We start from the raw sequence: 11033 nt of genomic DNA on the forward strand, positions 1-11033 counted from the left end.
TATTATTCAATATATTCATAAATGCAGTCATTAGTGAGATTACAACATTTCTTGAAAATATGTAGGTTACCTAAGTAAAGATGAGGGCTGATTATTAAGACCTGCCAAAGGTTTTTACATTTTGTGGATGATAGGATGAAAGAATGTACAGCAATGAACATAATCAAAAACCAGTCCTAAATACTACAAAAACTTCTACTTACAAAAACTCCTACTTACAAAAACTCCTACATACAAAAACTTCTAACTTCACAGGTAAAGTGTGGTCCCTCAGCTAATTCCTATTGCTCAGGAAAGACTAACAGGGATTCTAATAATTCTTCCATGAACATGTTAACTCTGTGCTTGTAAACAATCCAAAAAAGCAGATCCAAGGTCAAGAATTGTTAGCAAAGAAATGGAGATTAAAATAGAAAACATCATTATGCTAATTTGCAACTCCGTGGTGTGCCCACACTGAATAGTGTTTGCACTCACTTCAAAAAGACATGCAACTGGAGAAGACTCACAGAAGAGAGCAGGGATGAGCAAAGTTTCAGACTGAGGAATGACTAAATAGTCCAAGGGACTTCAGCCTGAGACCAGCAGAGCAAAGAGCTGCTAGAAAATACTTATTGGCTTGTATAAGGTAAACAGATATCAACTGTTGCATGACTACTCTTATGTTAAGTCCCTATATTAATAGTTCCGATTACAGACATGTGAAAATGGAAAATTTACAGTTTGATCAGCCTTTCCCAGTGCTTATGAATGCTTATGACCACATTTTGCTCTGCTCTGTAGAATTAGGAGTTCATAAGTACATCCAGATCTGGTTTCCCAAAGTGGAGTACAGGACACAAAGTAAGGAAAGATAATACCAGGAACTGTTTCTAGCAGCCCAAGACTAATTAATCTTTAATAAATTTCTTTCTTTTTTATCCTTGCAGACTTTGTGGCTTTGAACCATTTTATGATGAAAGGGGAGATCAGTACATGTTTAAGAGAATCCTGAACTGTGAATATGACTTTGTGTCCCCCTGGTGGGATGACGTGTCTCTGAATGCCAAGGATTTAGTAAGTAAACCAAAAATGAGACAAGTATCTTTGCTGATATGTATTTGCCTAGTATCACTTCCCCTGAGAAAAAGAGTCCGTTTTGGGGTGGGGGCAGAATAATTGGTTAATTAATTGTTCATATGGCTCCTTGCTTTTCTTCTTATTATTTCTGGTATATTATGGTGCTGTTAAATATTCCCTGTTAGTCCAGTGCTGTAATTTTGCACTCAAAACCATGGATGGTTTGCACTCAGAACCAGGTCCTTCTGTGAACTAAGCCACAGATTGTTGGCAGCTGTCACAATGTTCATGTTTGCCTGCCTTTCATGCTAGCTCTTGGGTGTTTCATCATTCCTCTTTGCAGGGCAACCACCTTCAGGGGAACGTAGAAACAAGCCCTATATTTTGTGCAGTTTTCAAGTCTGAACTTCAGAGGAAGAATATAAAAAGGAGTGAAGTCCCCCCACCCCACTTTTGCTGACAGCCTTTTTCTGTCCATTTATGCTTTTTCTCAGTAGATGAGGAAAGACTCATTACTTTTAAATATGGTCCATTAGCAAAATGCAAGGGCTGGCATGCTATCTGCACTGTATTCTTTTATTACTGAATAAAGTAAATTGGATCCAGGAGACACTGCACTGCAAAGATAGGTATGGTTGAGTTCAACTTTTAGTCAACAAAAACTTGCGCAATTCAGTTATTTCATTAGTACTGAAGACACAAATGCTCAGTTCCATATTACTTATACAAACTGTGCCATAGAATACTACCTAATTAGTCTTTGTAAAGTGCTTCAGGATACCTCAAATGGAAGGACTCTAGAAGTTCAAAGTACTTTGTTGTTGTTGTATTGGATGCGAAGCTTTCATAAGGTAAAAAAAAAATCATTTACTGCCTTGTGTCATCAAAACCCTGATGATGGGTGAACAGCAGCCTGCAGCAAAGCTGCTCGTTTATTGTATACAGAGAGCTTTGGTCCAAACCGGTCCCTACCATTTTGCTACAGCAAAGCTCCGAGTTTCAGGTTTGAACATGGTATAGCAAGTTGTAGATAAGGATGAAGCCCATGGCTCTCAAAACCCATGCTGCAGGCAGTTCTGGGGTGTTCAGTTGCAGTGATTTGCTTAACCTGACCCCTTCTGTGGACGCACAGCGGGTATTCATCACGATGCCTGTTCTCCTGCACCCACTTCAGGGCACTGTTGTTCTTTAATAGCTCTTTGTAGGGAAATTTCAGAGAGCCCTAAAGCGAGTCCTCCCCTCACACTTGGGCACACAGCAGTGGTGGAGCCCTGTGCCGTCACTTGCACTGTGCTCCAAGAGGGTGTGCAGTCAGGAGAGTTGCGTAAGTGTGGCTCTGCTGAGTACCATCCATGTACTCCTTTACTCCATCCTCAGCCTTCCTTTTTTAAAACACCACTTGTCCAGACATACAGCAAAACCCATGAAACGCAGCTTGACTGGACACACTTTGTACCCAGCAGTTTGTACCACCTCCACTCCTAGGGGTATGTCTGAAGTGCCTTGTTCCTCAGAATGTCTTACTGTTGTGTTTGGAGAGGTGCAGCTTTCCTGGTCTCAATAACAGAAAGAATGGCATAAACAGCATTAGTTTCCAAGTGGGCTAAGAGAGAAATACTTGTACAGGACTTTTTAGTTCATGTGTACATGAGGTTTTACAGTGACTGAAAGAACATTTCATTTGTGATGTACCTGGCAGTGACTGCATGGTACAAGTCTGCATGAGTTGCATACACTAGAGTTTAAACTTTCTAATCCAGTTTAAACCTTGTCCAAATCCAAAAGTGGGGATACTGCTAAGAAAACTGCCTGGCTGGGCATATTTTGAGAATCTCTTAGGGTTTATGTGACAATTCAGACATACAACAGCCTATGACAGATACAGGCCAGCTGCACTGGTACATACTCCTACAAATGCTGGTTACCATTTGATTCTTTTTCTCCTCCTTAGTGGCTGTCTTATTCAGATGTTATTTATGGAGGACCAAGAAATGCCAGAAACAAAATATGTGCAAAGACCTGAATGCAAATTCTTGTTGGTTTCTTAGAATGTGTTTCACTAAGATACTTCCCAAACCAAGACCAAAGCCCCAAAATGCAAAGCTTGGTAAATGTAAATGAAGAATAAGGTTAACAGTCTTCTGTATTTCTTTGTTGTGATGCAGGTTAAAAAGTTGATTGTTTTAGACCCCAAGAAACGCCTCACCACTCTACAGGCTTTGCAGCACCCATGGGTCACAGGGAAGGCAGCAAACTTTGCACATATGGACAATGCACAAAAGAAACTTCAGGAATTCAATGCCCGGCGTAAACTTAAGGCAAGTGTCTGGACATAGTCTTTGTTTTGGCTAGGAAAGCATGCAATTAAATCAGTAGCCTTACAGAAACCTTGCACGCTTTTCAGGACAACATTCCATAGTGTTATGGAAGCTTTTTATTTAAGATGACTGACGAAGATGAAGAAGCTGAAGCTGATACAGTCAATGTCTGCAGCCAAACAAATAAAAATGTGTGAGGTTGATTGAAAACTCTATCTACACAGAGAGAACTGCTGAGAATGTACACAGCTTTTGCAAATTCCTTACCTTCCTTCCTTCCTTCCTTTCTTCCCTTCTTCCTTCCTTACTTCTGTCCATCCGCCTGTCCTGTACTGCTTGTGCATCCTTAGAGCATTGACCAGAAAGAACAAAATTCTGAGTAGTTTCTTCATGAGCATTTATAAATCTGGTAGATTTTTAAAATATTACAGCATATTTTGATCTGTAAGCCACCCTCATTTTCTATACTAATCAATACAAAGCAGGAGCTTAAGCCATCCTTCTGTATGATATAGAGTCAGCATTTCAGACGTGTAGATCCATAAAATGTGTAGGTTGAGATTAACAGGCCCACAACATGCATTTCCAAGTCCCTCTGAGAGCAAATGTGCAATAGCATTCTTTATCTGGAAATTAAGCACTGCAAGGCAGGAGTGCAGGTGGGACCTGTACTGAACATAACATTAGGTTTTGAGTCACCAGTATGCTCCTTTACCATCTAGTCTACATATCTACCATGGGAAGAAGCAGGGAAACATTTTTAGGTGTAAATGGCAGGCAGCTGGGCATCTAAGTGACATAACATCGGGAAGCTTCCTTCTCCCCTAATCCTTTCTTCAGTTGTTAAAGATTTGTGTCTGCTTAGGAGAGACTTCCAGGGATACTTCAGCACAGAAATTATTACCAACAGCTACAGTGAAGCTGCTCTTGTAGCCCTGGGGAATAACAGTAAAAAGTGTCTTGTCTGAGAGCTTTACAACCCCCTGCAAAACCCAATTCACAAACAATGACCCTTAACTCTGTTTTTGCTCATCTTTTTTCAGTATTATTAGTAATCTGTGACAGAGAATCTCTACAGGGCAAAGAAAAAAGTTTTGTCATTTACAAAGGTCTCAGACACTGTAGATATAGTTCACAGTGACGCTTTGCCCATGCAGAACTGACTAAACATTCTACTGTCTATTAACATTGTTCTTTTCAGAAAGATTCCTGCAGCCTTGCTGTGTATTCACTGAAGATGCCATGCAACATTGTTATATCAAAATGATTTCAGAGCATGAGCAGAGTCATAAATTTCATTATTTTTGAGTGAGCTGTTACATTCCCTGCCCAGGAGGTCACAAAGAAATGCATGCCCTTTTTGCATGTTTTGATTTTGATTCTCTTTATATTTTTACACCTTTGATCACCAATGAGATTCTTTTGAAGCACAGTTTATTTAGATCCCTATAGTCAACCAATTTATACGTCTGTGTTTAAAAGCTGTTGCTTTTTATAAGTTTATTTCTTCATTGCTTTTCTATTAAAGATTAAATTACCAAATCTCCAATTATTAAGAGAATTAACTGGAGTTAGCAGTTATTGTAGAGTTAATAGTTTTACACATATATATGTATAAAATGAACACAAATTTTTAGACAATTAATTCCTGCCCAAAAAATAAGAACAAAGCAGAAAACCAGGTAGTGAATACATGCTTTAGTTGTTGTTTTGTTAATAAGAATAATATAAAATTATCCTCTCTTTCCCAACATACAAGTCCAGCAGCAGGGTTTCTTTACGTAAAGACATATTTTTATAGAATAACTTGAAACCTCTCATGATTTGTTTTTTTATAGATTGTGTTGAATTTATTTTGTAAACATCCACATGGCTAGTGAGAGTAAATTACATTAAAAGTATCTTTATACATTATAATATCATCAAGTGGCCTGTTCTGTTTGTAAGTCAATCAAGTTTGTAAGCCATCAAGTGGCCTGATCTGTAATCTCACTTTCAAAATTATTGCCACTTTTATTGGCTCATGGCTTGTACTTTGACTTCATATTCTATATTGGCTGATTTTTCTTTCTTGCCAATGTTTATAAAGTGTTTTTTCATTAGCATCTTCTTTTTCTTTTGGGTTTTTTTTTTGGTTTTTTTTTTGGCATGGTTACCCTCCAAACCATCCTACCCTCCAAACCACAAAACTTGCTATACTCCTCATCCCTTCCTGCAGACCCGCTTCTTCTGTGATGCCTAAGCAAAAAGCTAGCCAACTCAAAAATAGCTAGAGTTGTCATACACAGAGATTAGTATTTCTTTTCCTCACCTTGTATGTTCGTTTTTTCAGGCAATAAAACTCTTCAAGGCAAGGGCTAAGATAGCTGTCTTAATGCGTGTCTTCATTTTGTGACATTTTATGTGATATGAGAGCCTATCCCCAATGTGTATTTATATATATACATAGGAAGTTGCCCATATGCTCTGCACCATTGTGCTTGGCATGTGCAATAGTGCAAAATTTTGTTTCCCTTTGTGAACTTTTCATGGAATAATCAGTGATAATACTATTATTATTATGATGATGGAAGATAACTTTCTTTTTGCCATCTATCTTCAACATGGGAGATCTGAAGTAGTTTCTAAAAATGCAGCATGTGCAGCCGGAAAAAGAATTCTGTTCGTGTTGGCCAACTTGTAACCTTGCGAAAGCAGCAATTTTAAACCTCAAACCTCAAACCAAATTTAAACCTCAATTCTAAATCTGTCCAGGCCCAAGCAGGTATCCAAATGTGACATTACCATGAAGACTAAACGCAGTTACGTTCCCTAATGGGATGATGCTAAAGCTGCAGTGCTGACAGACCATGTCCTTTAAGGAATGTTTGCTTGATCCTCTCTTTCTCAGGCTGCAGTAAAAGCTGTGGTGGCCTCAACTCGCCTCGGCAGTGCCAGCGGTCACAGCGCACATGACAGCAACAAGCCCAGCCGGAACCCGTCTCCCGTCCATGATGGCAAACCTGAAGAGAAACCCACTCAGGAAGCAGAAGCAACTCCAGAAGAAATGTCTTAGGTCAATGTGCTTCCTTGTTTCAGCTGAGATCTGTCATTTCATACGCCAGCTAACTTGTCATTCAGCAAGAGAGATGCGTAAGCTTGGCCTCTCTGGTTCTGTTTTGGGGTACCAAATGCACTGGCTGGTGATCCTACCTTCAATGCATGTGACTGCTTATGAAAATAGTAAACTGTTCCATAAGGCATGTCATGGAAACAATGTTATTTACAGTAATACCGGCAGGTGAAAACATGGGGATTAATAACTACCTACCATAATGTGTATACTTCATATACATCTATCCAGTGTTTCTAGATGGCATTTGAAACAAAATACTATTTAATTTAGTTTTATGGAAGTAAGTGTCTTCTGTATGTCGTGAGTTTCTTTGAACTGCTTCCTTCCAGATGCATAGTCCTGCAGCAGACGAAATGGAAGGAAATACCAAGCCAATGCTTTTAAAACTCATGTACGAAATAATGCTTTTTATCTGTAAAATTCAAAAAGTATTTGGGGATATATATGCAAAAAACATTCCACTACTTCTGGGAAGAAACTGAAATGTTAGTTCCACTGGGCATGAAAATGTATGTTCCTCAAGCTTGTGTTGAGAATGCCTTATTCTGACTTTTCCTGTTTATATACAGTATTTTAATGACAACCAAAATTACTCGGATTTCTGCCATCTCATTCTCTAGTAAAGTGTTAGTGAAACAAAATGATAGACTAAAAGAGGATTAGAGTAGATGCAAATTTTTGAAATACCATTATATTTATTCATTAATTTCTAAACAGTGCAGCTAGAAGACGTTTTTATAGGGCTTAAGGGAATAATCTGCAATTATACAAGTTGTAAATGTTTGAAGGAAGCTGTTCCACAACTTAATGATTTTGCTCTGGGGAAACACTCTTACACAAGGTCTGGGAGCAAGTAGTATAATCTAGTTGCTTCCCAGATAGTTTAACCTCATGAGTAACCAGTTTCCACTTGTCAGCATAGTTAGTCCAGATTTTCCAAACAAAGGACCTCTCCTGTAAAGTGATCCACCAGCACAGATCTTGCATCCACGCAGAGCTCCTGTGTCTTAAGTTAAAAGCTGTGTGCATGGATCAGCTTGCAAAATTAGGGTCAGGCTCTTCAGCTATCTTGATTTTTTTGTTGAACATAATTGATAGGAATTGAAAAACTAACATGCATCAGTATGTATGACTGTTTACATTTGTTTGTTATCACTTTGATAGCACGTGAATTTCGTAATGTTACTGATATATTACAGAAATGGCAAAAAGAACCTGATGTACAACGATGTCATTTGTGTTTGTTAAACTTTTTAATACTGATAGTTACTTAACGCCCTAATACACTCAACATTCCTCTTTTGCTTTAATTGTTTTTATGTTGTTAGGCCTTGCACGACTTGCCTTGAAAAAATGTATCAGCTACTGAAAAAACAAGTCATTAATAAAACATTCAGTAGCTACCTTTCCTGATGAAATTAAAGGGTAATACAATGTTATTCATATGGTAGGTTTGATAAATAAAATGTAATCTAGATTAATATAAAAAGGAATTAAAGGTACTGTCTTTACGAGGTGAGAATGCATGCTAATGAATGTATTGTATCTGAGATTTTTTATCCATGTCTTATAGATCTTTGAATTTGTACAAAACGGTTTGCTAATTAACCGCAGTTGAAATTTAAAGTACGTGCATCCATCCTCTCCCCAGGTGACATACTTTGAGGTCAGCTGAAATAGCTGGTGGGGGCATGGCAGCTGTGAACAGGCCAACAAGACACTTTTGCAGATTTTCCCTTGAAAACAAGTACAGTGAGACTAATCAATTTGGAGAAGGTGATAGGTACATCCACCTGTCTCATTTTTTACTATCTTTCTTATCTCCTGCGAGGTGACTGCAGGACGAATGCATTTCTCAGCCATAGGTCTCCTCCTCCGGTTACAGTGCTGAAGCCATCTGAGTTTGGTCAGTGCAGAGGTTTGACAGGAGAGGTTGGATTTCTGTAACATTTCCTCCTTCATTTGGGATAGTTGCTTCTAAGCTGCAGAAGTGGAGCTGGCTGCACAGTCATTGCACATCTATGAGTGCTTGAGCAGAATTATCTTCATCTGAGGCATGGTTTGTTGAGCTGAAAAGTAGTCCCAGCTGATTCTTAAAGTTATTCTTTGCTAAATTATACCATAGCATATTATAAGTTTGAACTGATGCCATGCAACTGGAGACTCTCTGTGACAACATGGTCTCAGTGGCAGCTCAGTCTTGTGCATAAAGGCTCTGGGGCTTCAGTTGTTTTTGCTTAGTTTTCTTTTATTATGCTCCATATGAAACAATCAGGATGTCTGTGCTGAATGTATTGCCAGTATGTGACTCAGTAAAGTAGTATGCCTGGCTTATGTATGACCATGCTATAGAGAAGGAAGAGCAGCGCTAGGGTGCACGCATGTAACTGAAGAAAGGAGTGTTACATGCATTGCTTTTGTCTGAAAAATCACATCCCGGTGGCATCTGCCATAATTCAGACTTGGGAGTGCAACACCAGTGTCTTACTGTGGCTGAAAAATATGAACACACCTGAAAGCTGCTGGAGGTGGGCCAGTTCCACATCTGTGGATATAAACTAAGTAGAAAATTACTGATGCTCTTTTCTGTTGAAATCCTAAGCTTTAAGTTTTTAAGATGTTCAACACATTAGCAAAGTCCTTCAAGTACAAAAGGGGGAACCTTACCATCTTTTTGAAGTATTTGAACTTAGGAAAACTTCACTTTTAGAGGCAAGTTGTAGTATTAGACCATTAAAGTCTAATATTTGAGAGCTAGGCTGAGGATCTGATGGCTGTTAAGTGGCTAACAATGTCCTGCCTTTGCACAGCAACAGGGTTTTTTAAAAGTTCAGAAAGATTCGCTCCAAAATAGAACAGATTTCCTGTCATTTCGAACACTTTTACTTGTGATTTTGTGGATGACACAGTACATTGCACTGCATGAGCCCAGTGTTGGTTTGTTAGCTGAAGTTTGTACTTCGCATTGTGCAAGCATGCTGTAAAGACGCAGATACACCGTAATCAAACTTTTGAATGCAAAAGAGCATCAAGGCAAAAGTTTGTGATACAGCATGTGCTTCAGAAGAAGGATACTAAGGGCTCTGTCCCCGTGAGCAAGCAGGCTGTTGGGCATGTGGAGAGGAGTGACAAAAACTGCCCAGCATCCCTTTTGCAAGGACCCCATGCCTCGGTGAATAAAGCAAAGTGCTCTGAAAAGCCATGTGGTACTAGAGTAGGATAAAAGCGGCAACCAAAAAGTTTTTGGAAGGGGCTCAGATCAGCAGGGAGTCCCAGGCTGGCGAAGGCTGTGGCTCACTGGCAGCCGGGCCTCGGCACTTACCAAATAAAGATCCTTCTTCTAGAACTGGCGCTGCAACTGAAACACTGACACAGCTGGCAGCCCTGGGGGAAGTGAGGACAACACCGCATTTTCTGCAGCCCAGCAGCAGGGAAAGGGAAGAAGATGCTTGGAGTTGTCAGTGTCCAACTGAGCAGATGGATAGCAGTATCTGCTAAGCAGCAAATGCAGGAGGACTCTGGAGAATAAACACCCACTTCCAAATAACAATTGGCAACTGTCCTTCAGCTCCTGCACACATCCTGGGACATGCTGTTACACAGAACCCTGCAGTGCAGCTCTTGCGGGGGCGTTTAAGAGTGGCATATGAAAGTGTAGGATGGAGGACTCCCAGCAGATCCCTGCAGAGTGTCCTGCATATTGCCTGCTTACAGAGTGATGGACACTCACGGGTCTCAGCTCAGTGCCTTGACCCCTGGCTTGTGGAGAGGCTCTGTATTTCTCCTGGTGAAGAACTTAGTTTTGTGTGGCTGAGTCTACCTTGTTGCTGCTCAGGTTACGAGTGTATAGCTTGTATAGGCATGGCATTCAACAAAAAATAGCTTCTTATATGGGAGAAAAGCAGGAATGAGGCTGGCCAAGCAAGAAGCACAGTTAGACCTAGAGCACAATGGCAGGGATACAAGCAAGTCCTGAAGATGCCAAAGGTAAACAAAGAGACAGCTCAGAACATCCTTAAAGTTACTTTATAAAACAATAATGGCTCAAAGAATGTCCTTTCCTCCCTTTCAGAGTAAATTCAGCTAGAACATACAACCACAACAGTGAGAGTTAATTCTACTTTTGTATAAAGAAATATAGCTTCCCTGATAAGCCCCTGCACAATACTATGTTGCATGGAACAAAAACCATCAGCTGCACTGCAAAATAAGAAGAAAATAAAACTGTAAGGAATGAAGAGGAGAAAAATAGGAATAAAATAATTACCTAGTCTCATTATATCCAGAATGTACAGATCTTAGTTCCAGAACACGTATAAACTTTTACTGACAAGACTCTAGATTCTCCACATAAGCAAAATTTTGCTTTGTGTCTGGGAGGTAAAACTTCTGGCCAGAGTAATTCAGTGAAGCTTGATGGAGGGTCAGTGCAAATATGGAGAGCATCCTTTGGAGCGTGAATACTCTAAATTATATAAGCATGGAAGGATGTACATGCATATAACCAAAAATCCAGCAAAAGCAAAATAAACCTCTGCATT

General features: G+C 39.6%; 1 protein-coding gene across 3 annotated transcripts in view; it reads left to right on the top strand.

The window, feature by feature from the left end:
* The window catches only part of CAMK4 (calcium/calmodulin dependent protein kinase IV), a 175954-nt gene extending 167896 nt beyond the window's left edge, over positions 1–8058 (top strand). Inside the window, exons 9-11 of one of the 3 annotated variants that reach the window (XM_075488666.1) lie at positions 930–1056; positions 3225–3377; positions 6268–8055. In XM_075488666.1, coding sequence (XP_075344781.1) covers positions 930–1056; positions 3225–3377; positions 6268–6432 — 445 coding nt within the window. In that variant the 3' untranslated portion in view covers positions 6433–8055. Of the gene's footprint in view, positions 1–929; positions 1057–3224; positions 3378–6267 lie in introns of all 3 variants that reach the window. The other 2 variants (XM_075488668.1, XM_075488667.1) reach the window with 2 other exon arrangements.
* The last annotated feature ends 2975 nt before the right edge of the window (positions 8059–11033 follow it).

Source organism: Mycteria americana, chromosome Z (genome assembly GCF_035582795.1).
Source record: "Mycteria americana isolate JAX WOST 10 ecotype Jacksonville Zoo and Gardens chromosome Z, USCA_MyAme_1.0, whole genome shotgun sequence".
NCBI classification, from domain to species: domain Eukaryota; kingdom Metazoa; phylum Chordata; class Aves; order Ciconiiformes; family Ciconiidae; genus Mycteria; species Mycteria americana.